Here is a 16,863-nt window from a genome sequence, read left to right as displayed (position 1 = left end):
CCGCGCTCGCTACGTGATCATGCACCGGTGCCACGCCCTCCTGTTGTCCCTGATGTCGACTTCGTGGAGCTTCCTGCCACTATGCCTATTCCTCTATCGCCCGTGGCCAGGCCCATTCCTCAGCCGGTGGATCCTGACCCACCCTTGAGGCGGTCAACCCAAATTCGTCGCCCACCTACTAGGCTGGACTTATGAGCCTGTTTACACATTGGACTCACTGAATTGTTGTGCAACAATGTTAATGTGTTTCTCTTTTTTTGTCCAGGAGTTCTCTTTCGATATTTGATGATTGCACTTGTTTTGTTTGTGGTACAACCTCGTTGCTATGTTGCACCTGACACCTTCCTATGTATGTAGATTAGCCTCATGTTGTAAATATTGCACACACATATTTAGCTGCACTCAGTCCACACCAATATTTATTACCATATAGGCATATATTCTTGTGAAAAGGGGGGATGTCATGATATCCATATGAACATATCACGGTGCAATCACACACACACACTGATGGACAGATCGACGGACCAATCAACACACACGCAACATCACAGCCAATCACCAGTGAGAGCACACGCACTATAAAACAGGGAACACCACAGTTCCTGCTCATTCCAGCAGGAGATAGCTCAGAGCACAGAGCTCACAGCAGGCCACTCAGACATACACCATGTGCTGAGTGCCTCTCTAAGATAGTGCTAGGGCTGGGTCCACAGGTTAACTGGTGAAGTACGAACCACAGCCAAAAGTTGACAGTTGCTATTGCACAGAATAATAAAACAGAGTTGTACCATCTACAACCGTGTTAGTTCGTTTGTGTATCGGAACACCCAACATGACACTCATGATGTTGCTCAGCATCCATGGGAAATGTGATATAATTACCTCCTCTGACTATAAAAGACTGGATCGGTCTGTGAATCGCAAATTAACAACACTGTTTAAGTGTACTCTTTCATACTGGAATGAGAATGTTGAAAAGGTTGTGACTTTTAGCACCACTGGTAGTGCCATGTCAATAGGGAGAGCTGGGGAGAGGGGCTTAGATTTCTGCGTGGACCACCATTTTGTCATGTTTTCTCTAGAAAATCATATGGACCTCTACATATGGGCCCAGGATTAATTTTAATAGTGGATAAAGACTGTCCACATCTGATGCCAGTATAAACATCAGAACTTGCCTGCCAACATTTAAAAAAATCTCAAATAAATAGAATTTTGTTGGTCAACATGCTCAGAATCTTATTTCAATGCTGAAGAGCTTAATTCAAGCTGCTATGCAAATTAACAAGTCTCTAGCTAGCCATATTGTTTACACACTATGTTGGAACACATCCAATTTCCCTAAATCCAGAAAGCTTTGGTGCAGTCTGGCAGAACCAAGGTTCAGAAATGCGCAAACGTGTGCAGGGATACTGCTAAATTTTAAACAGCTGAAACAGGCTTCAGAGCACTGAGAAACCTCCTTTTGCTTGTCGAGGTAGGGCCACCTTATCAGTGGACTTTTGTCAAGTGGAGGCACTGCTGCCTCACATACCAGGGACGCAAGTTCAATTCCAACCTCGGGTGACTGTGTGGAGTTTGCCCGTTCTCCCCGTGTCTGTGTGGGTTTCTTCCAGATGCTCGGGTTTCCTCCCACAGTCCAAAGATGTGCAGGTTAGGTGGATTGACCATGCTAAATTTCCCCTTTGTGTAGAAGATGTGCAGTTTAGGTGGGGTACGGGAGTTGGGCAGGGGAGTGGATCTAGGTAGGGTAATCAATGAGCCAAATGGCGGCCTCCTGTACTGTACAGATTCTATGGAACAAAAATACCTACCTCCACATTCCATTAGTAAACTGGATTGACCAACCAATTATCACCAGATATGCCTGATTCTGGTAACAGATTACTAAATCTGCCACAGGGGGGTGATTTAGTTCCAGACTTACATCCTCAGATATACCATCTTGGTGGTTGAGCTTTTTGGACATTGAGGAAACAACAACAGCTTCTTGCATTTACGTAGCACCTTTAGCACATTGGAAAGAAGGCCATTGGCATTTCTCCTTGTGTTGCTGAAAGAGTATATCCAGGAACCTAACAGGATCCCAGGACTTTAACAAACACTCTATACCTTGTAATCCACAGCTCTCCTTTGTTCTTTCGGGCAGCATGGTCGGCACGGGCTTGGAGGGCCGAAGGGCCTGTTCCTGTGCTGTACATTTCTTTGTTCTTTGTTCTTTGAGTCTTGCACATTCACATTTGGGGGGGCGGGAAATCACCATATCACCTGATTGTTCAAGGTGGGTAGATGTAAAAATCAGATACTTGGATGAGTCGACTAATATCACCCGCAAAGAACACCAGAAATAAAGATCATCAAAAAAAATCTAAAATGTGTCTGACAGAAATGACAGCCCCCTCTGAAAATGTTAACTTACTGTTTTCACCCAACATCCTAGCCACCAGCAACACCCATTTGATCAGGCTGAAAATTCTGCCAGGAAGAAACGGAACCTATGGTGTACACTCACTTGAACACAGTATCTCCTCATTCTGATAATTCAATGAAGCTTTCACGTGAGAGTTTCGGGCAGAGATGTCCCAATCAAATGGAAGTGTATGGGCTTCCAACAGAAGCAATTGTTACTCATAAGTCTGATTTCCCCTATCCTGTTCTGTCACTTACAGCTAGGCTAAATAACATTGAGTATTACCCTACTGTGCATTTTACCTATAAATGAAGTTGAATATGAGTTTCAGCCATAGGATATGGTTCTGACAGTGTGCGATTCTTACCTACCAAAGGAGAATGGGGGATACGGCAAGCGTCCAAAGTGATTTCCAGCGGCTTAAATCACAATGCAAGGTAGTTGGTAATTAAGACATGTCTCATTGAGGGTCAGGCACATGTTTGATCACAGGAGAATCAATATTATCAAAATCACCTTTTTGCTGTGTTAAAACACAAACGTGTTGGGAGGAGACGTGAACTGTGTCCGGATTACCAAATTTAGGCATTTACAGTGGTAAATGTTCCTATTTGTCGTGCTGTGCAAAATTATTTAGAAGCAGCGTGGTTCACTTGTGCCGACATTAATCAAAGATTCTATAATATCAAAAATATACCTAATTTATTAAATGTATTTCCTGTTTTTCATGTATAAAGTAAGTTCCTTGGTACCATTCAGTGAACAGTACAAACTATTTTTATTTCCAGATAAGTATGTTATTGTTGGCAGTCACCATGGCAACACTGATGAACTCTGGACCAGCAGCACTTCCATCATTACAGAAATAATCAAGACTATGATGTCACAGGCTCAGAAGAGACGATGGCGACCAAACCGCAGCATTGTGTTTTGTTCCTGGGGAGCAAGTACATTTGGCAATATTGGCTCATATGAATGGGCAGAGGTAGGAATTATTACATATTCAAAAAATATTTACCTCCGATTCAGAACATAGATTGCCAATTCAAAAAGTATTCATGCAGGTTATTTAGGAATATAGTGTGCAAAAACAATAAGTGGCATCGAGCTCGGAAGTGAGCGGGGGGTGGGGAGGTGTTTGGTGGTGTGGGTTTTGTGGGGTTGAGGGTCATTCACAGAACCAGAAACATGGAGGGTGGCACAGGCAAAATATTGAGGATATTAAGCAGCCAATTGACAATGATTTTAAAATGCCTTTTAATTTTTTCCTCCGACACACAGCTTCCACGGAGAGTCAGTGGCCCGCTGAGGTTGTGAGGGCTCACTGAGGTGGTGGGAGCACAGAGGCAGGTGAATGATGGCTGGAAGCGGTAGCCATGTATTGTGAAGCAGGCAGGTTGAGTTCAGCAAGGGATTAAAAATTGCACAGTGTGAGCCAATATCACTTAATGGAATGGGTTGTCTCCTAGGGCCACTTCAGGCTAGACTGGGGTTAAGAGACTTAAAGCGTTTTGACGGTACCAATTTTGAGTGGGTTGTTTGCACTCCAAGTTTGACTCCTCCAGTGAAGAGGAGATTGGGAGAGAGAAGGAGGCGGGTGCTACCACAGGGCTTCAATGGCCGGGGAGCACTAGCCTCAGATTAAGGGGGGTACATAGGGCCACAAGCTCAGGATAATGTTTGGAGTAAGAATTGCCCAGCTGAAAGGTTGTACAGACATAGGATTTAGTTCCATGCAGGTGGCAGAGCAGCAGTGGAACACTGCATCTGTCCAGGCAGGTGGTAGTGGAGCTGTGTGCAATGCTGGAGGAGGAATGGAGGCCAATGGAACATGGTGGCCATCCACTGCCTATGGTAGTCTAACGTTGACTGTGGAACTCAACCTTTACTCCTCAGGCTCCTTCCAGGGTTTGTCTGGAGATGTATGTGAGACATCACAACCAGCGACCTAGTGCTGCATTAAGCAGGTGATGGATGTCATTTAACAGAAGGCAAGGAAATACATTAGATATCACAATAATCAGGCTAGTCAGGCCAACAGTGTGATTGGATATGGAGCTATGACAAGATTCCCTCAGGCCAAGTAGTCATAGACCATCAAGGCCCTTGCAGCCAGAGCCTCTGTGAACAGGAAGGGGTGACACTCATTGAATGCACAGCTAGCATGTGACCATAATACAAGGATCATGCAGCTGTGTGCAAGAAGCTGTCACAATTCTTTTTATCTGAGACAACCACAGGTGCCTCAGTCCTTCAGACACTTGAACGCCTGTGTGAATAGATCCTGGGTGATGAGAGGATTCTAACACCCGTGTGAACCCCCAGCATAGAGGCAGAAAACATCAACAACCTCTGCCATATGAGTACAAATTCAGCCATTTGGCAGACCATAGGCCTTCCGAAAGTGGGGTTCAGATACCTGGGTGGATCTGGGGGAATACTGCAGTACATTTCTCAACAGCCTCCTGTTTTGTGATGGGTTGCTGCACTCTGCACAAGCAGGCATTGCAGAAGGGAGTAGCAGTGGAGAGTGATGACCACACTGAGCACACTACTGCCTCCTTCTCTGAGGGAGAAGAATTGGAAGAGAGTAAAGGTCAAGGTTAACACTGTTTCTCTGTTCACAAATGCTGCCTGACTTGCTGAGTGTTTCAAGTATTTTCTATTTTTATTTCCGATTTCCAGCATCTGCAAAGTTTTGCTTTTGTATTAGTTTTCTTCCCCAAGGTGACCTTGGTGGCCTTCAATAAACACCCTCAGTGGCCCCGCCATACATCATTCCAAAGGATATTTTCACCATTGCCCTCGTACTGTGCACACCTATCCATAGCCTCTGTCTCATACGAATATTTGAATTTGGAGCAGGAGGAGGGCGTTCTATCCTTCAATAAGATCATGACTGACCTGATTGTGGCCTTGACTCCCGCGGTCTACCTACACCTGAAAACCTTTGACTCCCTTGTTAGTCAAGAATCAATGTATTTCTGCCTTAAAAATATTCAGTGATCCTGCATACATCGCTCTCTGGGGAAGACACTTCCAAAGATTCACAACCCTCTGAGAGAAAAAAATTCTTCTCATCTCTGTGTTAAATGGATGCGCTCTTATTTTTAAACTGTGTCCCCTAGTTCTAGTCTCTCCCATAGAAGAAAATATTCTTTCAGGATCCATCCTGTCAAGTCCCCTCGGGATCTTATGTGTTTCAATATACCTTTCAGTCTCCTGAACTGCAATGAGTATAGGCCCGGCCTATCCAAATGTTCCTCATAAGAGAATGTCTCCACACCTCCCAACCCATGTATCAGTCGAGTGATCATTGGTCTCAGGTGCTCACCATTTAGTATAGGTACAGTAGTACAGAAATGAGCCGATGAACCATTAAAGAATGCACTTCAAGAGGCTTAGAGTTTAAAGTTGTGCATGTAATGAACACTTTGGCAAGCAGCGAGACTATACCCAATGAAACCCCAAGGTTAGCTGGTTTGATTTACGTGAGCACTTCTGGTCGCTCCTATGTTGTTCTCTCCCGATGTCTACAGTTGATGTGGAGGCAGGTCAGTGTTCGGCCAGCTCTGTTGCATATGACCACAGCAGACATCCTCTCGCTGCTTGAGCCTTAGAGGGGACCAGCACATGGGGGGTGGAGATCTTGCATCTTGGTAGGGGTTGTGCTTCTCATCAGAGCTTCATGCAGTACGGGGCTGAGGATCTGCTATCAATACAAGGGCCACTTTAAGAAGAGCCCTCAGGAGTTACAGGCAGCTGCTTCATGAACATTTCCAGGCTCACCTGTCTTCCTTGCCTACCTAGAGTTAAGGAATGCCAGGCAGTGGCGCCTGGTATCTTGTGACCATCTTTCTGACCTGTCGCTCAGCAGAGCTCATGGATGAATTCATACTGTGGAGGTCGGTGCACATTTCCTGCATCCACCAAGTGGTACTATTTTGTGGCTCTGAATGAGAATCTCCATCCTCTCTGCGGAGGAGGCCATACATTTATAACCTGCAATCGTGATGCCACACATGGTGCGGATGGACCCCTCCACTGCTTGTGCAGGGAAGTGAACAGCCTCTGGCAATTCGACAATTTTTCACATATTTCACGCTGCTGCTCCAGCAACTGCTGTTTTGCTGATCGCTCCTGAGGCTCACCATCTCTATGAAACTAGGTACCTCTGTAACTGCCTTTAATCCTCCATTGGTGAGTAGATGTAGCTGCAACTACCTCTGTTGTCTGCTTAAGTTTGTCTGTGAGCCAGATCACCAGCTGGGGTCACCTGTTCTAACCTTGCATCAATGCCCATTGATATGAGAGTATTTGCGATGGGGAGGGTGCTGATGTGATGCTGTCTCCTGAGATGGTGGTTCCTCCCCTTTTTGGGCCTGGAACCATCATCCTACTTTGTGGGGCTTCCTGGCCTCCTCACCCCTTCCACTGGGAAGAGTGCCTCTCCCCATTCCCTCCCAGCCTGTAGCAGTATATCCAAAGAGCTAAAGTAAAACTTGGAGCCAACCTCCCACTGACTCGACTCATTCCTGCACAGCCTTCCTTGTTCAGAATCCTTCCCAATGTCTTCTATGTGCTCTCTGCATTGCCACCACCTCTTAATAGCAGCAGCAAGATGAGACCCTTTTGGGCATTAAATGCCCACTTATGGGCCTCAATTGGTGGTGGGTGGGAATGCCATGCACTGAACCTTCCGCAATGGACTTAATCAGAGTGGAGGCAGGAAGATAGCAGGGTACCCATTGCCAGCCTGCTACCCGATCAAATGCCACCCTGCCACCTCACCACTGAGGGAGGGCACAAGAAACTGCCCTGAGTCTGCAGCCTGCGTGAAGGCTGCTGTCTGCCCTTTGAATATGGCGCCTTCCTTTGATACGTCTTAATTCCTGCAGCCTACCACTTATTATTGGCCAACTGGAACACGAGCAGGGTACAGATCGGAAAAACTCCAAGGACGCCCTGCCACCCACCCATGTGGCTGCATGACCCAAAGCCCACTCCCACCATCGGGACTATCTGTCGATTGGGAAAATCTTGCCCACCATGTCAGAATTAATGTGTTTTGAATCATGTTCCTTTATATGCAACTTCACACAGTGACCTGACTATGTTTGCAGTATCTGTCGAATCACTTTTAGTTCAAGTAAGCCTTCTGAATGAATAATTTACATAGAAATAACACAACACTTCTGCACCAGCTGTTATCTCACTAAAATTATAATGTATATAAAATATAGTTTGAGATTCTGTTCAATTTAAATTCATGTATTTTGATTAATTTCTCTGCTCAGTCAAGTTGAGGAGCATTCGTGCTGGAAAGCCAAAACATGGGCGGGATTCTCTGATCCTGAGGCTAAGTGTTGACGCATTGGAAATGTCGTCGCGTTTCTCGACGGCGTCAACACGGCCCCAGGATCAGCAATTCTGGCCCCTACAGGGGGCCAGCATGGCGCTGGAGCGGTTCACGCCGCTCCAGCTGCTGATATGGCCATGGAATGGGCGCTGGGGGATGCGCGCATGCGCAGTGGGTCTGGCGCGAACCCGCGCATGCGCAGTCCCACCGGCGCGATTTACGCACATGCACGGTGTCTCCCTTGTCCGTGCCGGCCCCGACGCAACACGGTGCAAGAGTACAGGGGCCGGCGCAGAAGAAAGGAGGCCGGGAGACAGAGAGGCCGACCTGCCGATCGGTGGGCCCCAATCGTGGGCCAGGCCGCATCGGAGGCCCCTCCCCGGAGTCAGACTCCCCTTCCCAACAGGCCGCCCCCCGACCCTTCAACGCTGAGTTCCCACTGTCTGAGAGACCGTGTGGACAGTGCCGGTGGGACTCTGCGTTTCCATGATGGCCGCTCAGCCCATCCCGGCCCGAGAATTGGCGGGCGGCTGTGTAGAGCGGCCCGCGACCGGCAGCGTGCCAACCACACCAATGGTGCCGATTTTCCGCTCTGCGGAGAGTTGCGTGCCGCCGTCGGGGCGGCGTGGCTCAATTCACGCCGGTCGTGGGGATTCTCCGGCCTGGCCCCGGGCTGAGAGAATCCCGCCTCATGTTTCCACTTCAGAGGCTGGATTCTGAGTTTCAGGGACTATGTCCTCACGCCGTCGTGAAAACTGTGGTCTTTTACGCCAGAAAAACTGGTGTCAAAAGGCCACATATTCACAGCCCTGCTAGCAGGGAGCTGTTGTGAAGCTTGCAGCTCCAGCTGCAGATACGGCTCCCCGCACTTCTAGGTCAGAGGCCGCACATTCACATGCGAAGCTGGACCGCAGAAATAGTGCTCCTGATTGTCCGCACGCCTGACCCGGACCGCCCGTTCAAAATACCTCGGTTCCTTGTGAGGCCCACCCCTGCCCTCAGTCCGCCCCCGACATTGGCAGCCCCGGACCGAGTCCGCAACTGCCACACCATTATCCCAAATGGCAGGACCAGATTAGATCCACGCCATCGGGACTTCGGCTGGTCGGGGGCTGAACAATCGAGGAACCGGTGGCGATCACGGATCCATGCCTGGAACCTGATTCTCTGCCCTGGTGTCGGACGCGATTTTGGCGTCGGGGTGCGGAGAATCCAGCCCCAGGTATCCAATATTAGCATTGAGCACACCCGCTTCAGGTACATCGCTGCCAGAAGAACAACAATGCCCTTGTATCCTTATGCGTATTTGACATTTTCATTTTCTCAGTAAAATCCCCTCACGCTTACGGAGTAAAATTTGAAACTATTTTGTGCTGTAATTCTTTTATTTTGTAATTGCCATGAGAAACAACACACAAAATTGGAGCAGGTGGAGTCCTCTTGGCCCTTTGAGCCTGTTACGCCGTTCATTACAATCATGGCTGATCATTCAATTCAATAGGCTGAACCCGCCTTTCCCTTAAGAGCTTGTGATAGAACCATAGTTCTTCCCTGTGGTATCCATTCCCATTCCACCTGATAGAATCCATGAAGAAGTGTGGAAAAACTAAAGGGAACACAGTAAATGGATAAAAACAGTGGAGAAAGCGCACTTAGTAAGCATTGCGCTGGTCAAGGAGACACAGCCTGAGTGAGTGAGACACAGACAGAGTGCGAATTTGGTAATTTGGTGTAGTGAGGTAATTCGGTGAAGAGTGGGAGAAGGTGCTTTTTCCAGACTGTTTTGTTCTCTCTCTTTCTTCGGGCCTAATTTTGGGAGCCGTTCGGAGGAGGAGGAGCAGTCTCTGTGAGTATAAAAACCTAACGGTAGCTTCCTGTTTTCCAGTTATTTTCCTCCAAAAGTGACATCAGAGGGAAGCTGTGATCTGATTGGTTGAAAGCAAATCTGCCCCAAATTTTAAAAAAACACAGCTAAGCTCGTAAACTTAAATTAAACTAATTAATTAATTAGTGATGGCTGGTCAGATGATGTGCTTGAGCTGCTTGATGTGGGAGCTCGCAGATCCCATTGCGAGCGCAGCGACCACTTCTGCAGTAAGTGTTGGCTGCTCGAAGAGCTCCGGCTCAGAGTTGATGAGCTGGAGTCTGAGCTTCAAACACTGAGGCACATCCGGGAGGGGGAGACTTACCTGGACACTGTGTTTCAGGAGGCAGTCACACCTGTCAGAGTAAGTAGCTTAAATCCTGCCAGTGGCCAGGGACAGCAGGGTGTGACTGCAAGTCAGGCAGGTAAAGGGAACCAGCAGTCAGGAACTCAGGAGCCTCAGCCCTTGACCCTGTCCAACAGGTATGAGGCACTTGCTCCCTGTGTGGATGGCGAACAGGGCTGCAGGAAGGATGAGTCAGCTGACCAAGGCACCATGGTTCAGCAGGCCATTCAAGGGGAGGGAGTAAATAGGCAAGTTGTAGTTGTAGGGGATTCTATTATCAGGGGGATAGATAGTATCCTTTGTGAGCAGGATAAAGAGTCCCGCATGGTATGTTGCCTGCCCGGTGCTAGGGTGCGGGACATCTCTGACCGGCTTGAAAGGCTACTGGAGAGGGAGGGGGAGGATCCAGTTGTTGTGGTCCATGTCGGTACCAACAACATAGGCAAGTCTAGAAAAGAGGACCTGTTTAGAGATTATAAAGAGCTAGGATTCAAATGAAAAAACAGGTCCTCAAGGGTCATAATCTCCAGATTACTGCCCGAGCCACATGCAAATTGGCATAGGGAGGCAAGAATAAGGGAAGTTAACACGTGGCTGAAAGAGTGGTGTGGGAAAGAGGGGTTCCTTTTCATGGGACACTGGCATCAGTTTTGGGACAGGGGGGACCTATACCGTTGGGGTGGTCTCCACCTGAACCGAGCTGGGACCAGTGTTCTGGCGAAAAGAGTAAATAGGGTGGTCCATAGGACTTTAAAGTAGAGATTGGGGGGGGAAGGGAAAGTCAGGGAACCAAGAGGTGAAGTAATCAGTGGGAAGCGTAGCTGCTTAGGAATACAAAAAAGCACGAAAAGACAGAACTCAGGAGAGGTTACGATAGTCCCCATCCCACAAAATATGACACAGTGTCTGGAAAGGCTCAGTAAACCAAGGTCCACCACACTAAGAAAACAAAAAGGGACAGTCAATAGAGAATTAAAGGTGCTATATTTAAATGCGCGCAGTGTACGGAACAAGGTAGATGAGCTTGTGGCCCAGATTGTGACTAGCAGGTATGATGAGGTAGGCATCACAGAGACGTGGTTGCAGGGGGTTCAGGACTGGCATTTAAACATCCAGGGATTCACAACCTATCGAAAAGACAGAGAGGTGGGCATAGGGGGCGGGGTTGCCTTGTTAATTAGGAATGAAATTAAATCAATAGCACTAAACGACATAGGGTCAGATGATGTGGAGTCTGTGTGGGTAGAGTTGAGGAACCACAAAGGCAAAAAAAAACATAATGGGAGTTATGTACAGGCCTCCTAACAGTGGTCAGGACCAAGGGCACAAAATGCACCACGAAATAGAAAGTGCATGTCAGAAAGGCAAGGTCACAGTGATCATGGGGGACTTCAATATGCAGGTGGACTGGGTAAATAATGTTGCCAGTGGACCCAAGGAAAGGGAATTCATTGAATGTTTACAGGAGGACTTTTTGGAACAGCTTGCGATGGAGCCCACGAGGGAACAGGCCATTCTGGACTTAGTGTTATGTAATGAGCCAGACTTGATTAAAGATCTTAAAGTAAGGGAACACTTAGGAGGCAGTGATCATAATATGGTAGAATTCAATCTCCAATTTGAAAGAAAGAAGGTAGAATCAGATGTAAAGGTGTTACAGTTAATTAAAGGTAACTACAGGGGCATGAGGGAGGAACTGACGAAAATCGACTGGGAGCAGAGCCTAGTGGGAACGAAAATGAACAGCAATGGTAGGAGTTTCTGGGAGTAATTGAGGACACAGTACAGAGGTTCATCCCAAAGAAAAGAAAGGTTATCAGAGGGGGGATTAGGCAGCCATGGCTGACAAAGGAAGTTAGGGAATGCATCAAAGCAAAAGAGAAGTCCTATAATGTGGCAAAGAGTAGTGGGAAGTCAGAAGATTGGGAAGGCTACAAAAACAAACAGAGGATAACAAAGAGAGAAATAAGGAAAGAGAGGATCAATTATGAAGGTAGGCTAGCCAGTAACATTAGGAATGATAATAAAAGTTTCTTTAAATACATTAAAAACAAACGGGAGGCAAAAGTAGACATTGGGCCGCTCCAAAATGACGCTGGTAATCTAGAGAAGGGAGACAAGGAAATAGCTGAGGAACTAAATAAGTACTTTGCGTCAGTCTTCACAGTAGAAGACATGAGTAATATCCCAACAATTCAGGAGAGTCAGGGGGCAGAGTTGAATATGGTAGCCATCACAAAGGAGAAAGTGCTAGAGAAACTAAGAGGTCTAAAAATTGATAAATCTCCGGGCCCAGATGGGCTACATCCTAGAGTTCTAAAGAAGATAGCTGAAGAAATAGTGGAGGCGTTAGTTATGATCTTTCAAAAGTCACTGGAGTCAGGGAAAGTCCCAGAGGATTGGAAAATCGCTGTTGTAACCCCCCTGTTCAAGAAGGGAACAAGGAAAAAGATGGAAAATTATAGGCCAATTAGCCTAACCTCGGTTGTTGGCAAGATTCTAGAATCCATTGTTAAGGATGAGATTTCTAAATTCTTGGAAGTACAGGCTCAGATTAGGACAAGTCAGCATGGATTTAGTAAGGGGAGGTTGTGCCTGACAAACCTGTTAGAGTTCTTTGAAGAGATAACAAATAGGTTAGACCAAGGAGAGCCAATGGATGTTATCTATCTTGACTTCCAAAAGGCCTTTGATAAGGTGCCTCACGGGAGACTGCTGAGTAAAATAAGAGCCCATGGTATTCGAGGCAAGGTACTAACATGGATTGACGATTGGCTGTCAGGCAGAAGGCAGAGAGTTGGGATAAAAGGTTCTTTTTCGGAATGGCAACCGGTGACGAGTGGTGTCCCGCAGGGTTCAGTGTTGGGGCCACAGCTGTTCTCTTTATATATTAACGATCTAGATGACGGGACTGGAAGCATTCTGGCTAAGTTTGCCGATGATACAAGATAGGTGATGGGGCAAGTAGTATGGAGGAGGTGGGGAGGCTGCAGAAAGATTTAGACAGTTTAGGAGAGTGGTCCAAGAAATGGCTGATGAAATTCAACGTGGGCAAATGCGAGGTCTTGCACTTTGGAAAAAAGAATAGAGGCATGGACTATTTTCTAAACGGTGACAAAATTCATAATGCTGAAGTACAAAGGGACTTGGGAGTCCTAGTCCAGGATTCTCTAAAGGTAAACTTGCAGGTCGAGTCCGTAATTAAGAAAGCAAATGCAATGTTGTCATTTATCTCAAGAGGCTTGGAATATAAAAGCAGGGATGTACTTCTGAAGCTTTATAAAGCATTAGTTAGGCCCCATTTAGAATACTGTGAGCAGTTTTGGGCCCCACACCTCAGGAAGGACATACTGGCACTGGAGCGGGTCCAGCGGAGATTCACACGGATGATCCCAGGAATGGTAGGCCTAACATACGATGAACGTCTGAGGATCCTGGGATTATATTCATTGGAGTTTAGGAGGTTGAGGGGAGATCTAATAGAAACTTACAAGATAATGAATGGCTTAGATAGGGTGGACGTAGGGAAGTTGTTTCCATTAGCAGGGGAGACTAGGACCCGGGGGCACAGCCTTAGAATAAAAGGGAGTCACTTTAGAACAGAGATGTGGAGAAATTTCTTCAGCCAGAGAGTGGTGGGTCTGTGGAATTTATTGCCACAGAGGGCGGTGGAGGCCGGGACGTTGAGTGTCTTTAAGATAGAAGTTGATAAATTCTTGATTTCTCGAGGAATTAAGGGCTATGGAGAGAGAGCGGGTACATGGAGTTGAAATCAGCCATGATTGAATGGTGGAGTGGACTCGATGGGCCGAATGGCCTTACTTCCGCTCCTATGTCTTATGGTCTTATGGAAACGAGGAGGAAATGACACAGTTGGGGGCTTGGGGGTGGTGGATAATAACAGAAACAAATTGGGGGGTGGGAAACTATGGAACTCGTTAGCAACAGTGAAAATAAAGGCAAATGGATAGCAGGAGGAGTTTTAAAAAAAACAACAACCAAGCAAAAAGGAGCAACTGTGAACTGATTATCCATATGGAAAAAGATTAGATTTTAGATTAGATTTAGATTTATTGTCATGTGTACCGAGGTGAACATTGATTGGAAATACTGTGGCCTCCATTCTCCCTTTGGAAGATAGTTTGACACCAGGAGCACAGAAGTTCCTGTATTCAGATCTTACTGCTGCCCCCTGACCTTTATTCCCAATTGCTACATCGATCACACAATCCCTTAATTGGAATTGAAGGTATGCGCTGCTGCAGACACCAAGGGTTTTGTCAACAAAATGGTGTTTTCCTTTCATCTGAAAGAAACAAAAGTAATAATTTCTGACCGAAGTCACTAAGTGGGTTTTCTAACCTATTGCTCCATCTGTTTGTCAATTTGTAATGTTAATCAGCATCAATTCACAGACGTGAAGAAAGTGCTCACTTCACCAGAATTAATTACATTTGTACGATCTCTGAATTTTATGAAGTATGCCTCTTGGAGCAAAAGATATAGCACAATGTACAATAGAAATAATTGAAGTTGAAAACTTTGTAGAGCTATGGGGGACAAGCAGGGGTTGGGGGGGTGGTAGGACTGATTCATTGCCTCTATCAAAGAGCTGACACAGGCACAATGGGCCAAATGGTCTCCTTCTGGGCTCAATCTTTTTTTTTAATCGTGCTGACTAATATTTAAGAACAAACCGAAAATGGGGCGCGATTCTCCCAAAGGGAGACAAAGTCCCGACGCCGGAGTGAAAACTGGAGTGTTTCACTCCGGCGTCGGAGCCCGCTCCCAGCACCCTATTCTCCCGCCCCCGGGGGGCTAGGAGTGGGATAGCATATTTTATGCCGCTGGGCCTTGGCGCCACGTAAAAAGCGGCACCACGTAAATGACGCGGTCGGCGTCGCGTAAATGAAGTCACCCACGCATGCGCGGTTGCCGTCCTCCCTGAGGCCGCCCCGCAAGAAGATGGCAAATAGGGCGGCGGAGGAAAGGAGATCCTCCTTTAGAGCGGTTGGCCCGTCGATCAGCGGGCCCCGATCGTGGGCCAGACCCCATCGGAGGCCCCCCCCCCCCCCCCCCCCCCCCCCCCGGTGAAGGAGCCCCCCCCACCCCTCCGCCACAGGCCGCCCCCCCCCCCAGCATTCCCGCACAGTTCCCGCCGGTAGCGCCCAGGGGTGGGATTCTCCGTCCCCGCTGTGTCGGAGAATCGCTGAGGGGCGGTGTCAATCCCACCCTCACCGAATTCTCCGAATGGTGAAAAGTCGGCGGGGCATCAATCGCGCCGCCCGCCTCGGAGAATGACAGGGGCGGGTGCGAGAGAATGGACTCCGGGGCTACCCATATTCTCCCGGCCAGATGGGCCGAAGTCCCGCCGAAATCAAAACACCTTTTTAACGGAGTCAACCAGTGCTGATGGATAATGCCGTCCAGCGTGGAGGTAGGTCACGGCCTGGGGGGTGACCGCAGGAGAGAGGTGGGGGAGAGGTTTGTGCGCGGCGGGTGGGGTGGGCTTCGGGGGAGTGCCGGGGAAGGGGGGGTGAGTGCCTGCGAGGGGGACGGGGAGAGATGAGGGACGGGGGGGGGGGGGTGTGAGTGCTGGGGACGGGGGGGGGGGGGAGTGGCGGGGGGGGGGTGAGTGCTGGGGACGGGGGTGGGGGGGGTGAGTGCCGGGGACGGGGGGGGTGAGTGCCAGGGACGGGGGTTGAGTGCCGGCGAGGGGGACGGGGGGGGGATGAGTGCCGGGGATGGGGGGGGTGGCTGAGTGCCGGGGACGGGGGGAGTGAGTGCCGAGGACGGGGGGGGTGAATGCCGAGGACGGGGGGGGGGTGAGTGCTGGGGACGGGGGGGTGAGTGCCGGGGACGGGGGGGTGTGGGTGCCGTCGAGGGGGACGAGTGCTAGGGACGGGGGGGTGAGTGCCGGGGACGGGGGGGTGAGTGCCGGGGCCAGGGACGGGGACGGGGGGGTGAGTGCTGGAGACGGGGGGGGGGGGGTAAGTGCTGGGGACGGGGGGGGGGGGTGGGGGGAGTGCCAGGGACGGGGGGGTGAGTGCCATGGACGGGGGGGGTGAGTGCCGGGGACGTCGGGATGAGCGCTGGGTACGGGGGGGTAAGGGACGGGGGTTGAGTGCCGGGACGGGGGGGTGAGTGCCATAGATGGGGGGGGGGGTGAGTGCCAGGGAGGGGGGTGCGAGGGCAAGGGAGTTTGTCCGCCCGGCCAAGTGCCATCCTCCAACAGTCGCGCCCATGCAGCCCATGCCACCTGGCTGGGGGAGGGGGGGTACGGGCAGCGGCAGCCGCCCAGGCTGGAGGGACACCCGCTCGACAGGACGAGGAGGAGGAGAAGCAGGGGGAGCACGTAGTGGAGGAGGAACACGAGGAGGGGAGGAGGACGTCGCGGCACCACGGCAACGGAGGCACCCGAGGAGGTCCCGTGTGTACGGGCCCCGGTTGTCGTACCAGGACCTCACGGACCGGGAATGCAGGAGGAGACTCCGGATGAGCCGGGAAACCGTGGCACACATCGGCCACCTGCTGGCACACCTGGCACCGCGTGGCACTGGGGGGACATACCCTCTCGCCGTCTCCATCAAGGTTACGGTGGCCCTGAACATTTATGCCACAGGGTCATTCCAGACGCCAGGTGGGGACCTGTCCGGCATCTCGCAGACATCGGTGCACCGGTTCATCCGGGCAGTGACAGACGCCCTATATGCCATTGCGGACCAGCCAGGATGCCCGAGCCGTGGACTTCTCTGCCGTGGCCGGGTTTGCCATGGTCCAGGGGGCGATCGATGGGATGCACGTCGCCGTGTGGCCAGCTGCAGATAACAGGTCCGTGTTCACCAATAGGAAGGGGACCTATTCCATGAACGTCCAGGTGG

General features: G+C 49.5%; 1 protein-coding gene across 5 annotated transcripts in view; it reads left to right on the top strand.

Annotated features, from left to right (window-relative positions):
• The window catches only part of LOC140389824 (inactive N-acetylated-alpha-linked acidic dipeptidase-like protein 2), a 1,491,575-nt gene that overhangs the window by 1,050,695 nt on the left and 424,017 nt on the right, over positions 1 to 16,863 (top strand). For all 5 annotated transcript variants that reach the window (XM_072474375.1, XM_072474373.1, XM_072474374.1 and 2 more), the window contains one exon: positions 3,202 to 3,398. In XM_072474375.1, coding sequence (XP_072330476.1) covers positions 3,202 to 3,398 — 197 coding nt within the window. The remainder of the gene's footprint in view (positions 1 to 3,201; positions 3,399 to 16,863) is intronic.

Source organism: Scyliorhinus torazame, chromosome 14 (assembly GCF_047496885.1).
Source record: "Scyliorhinus torazame isolate Kashiwa2021f chromosome 14, sScyTor2.1, whole genome shotgun sequence".
In the NCBI taxonomy this organism is placed as follows: domain Eukaryota; kingdom Metazoa; phylum Chordata; class Chondrichthyes; order Carcharhiniformes; family Scyliorhinidae; genus Scyliorhinus; species Scyliorhinus torazame.
The sequence above is the reverse complement of the archived record's forward strand: the minus strand, read 5'-3'. Positions and strand labels throughout refer to the sequence as shown.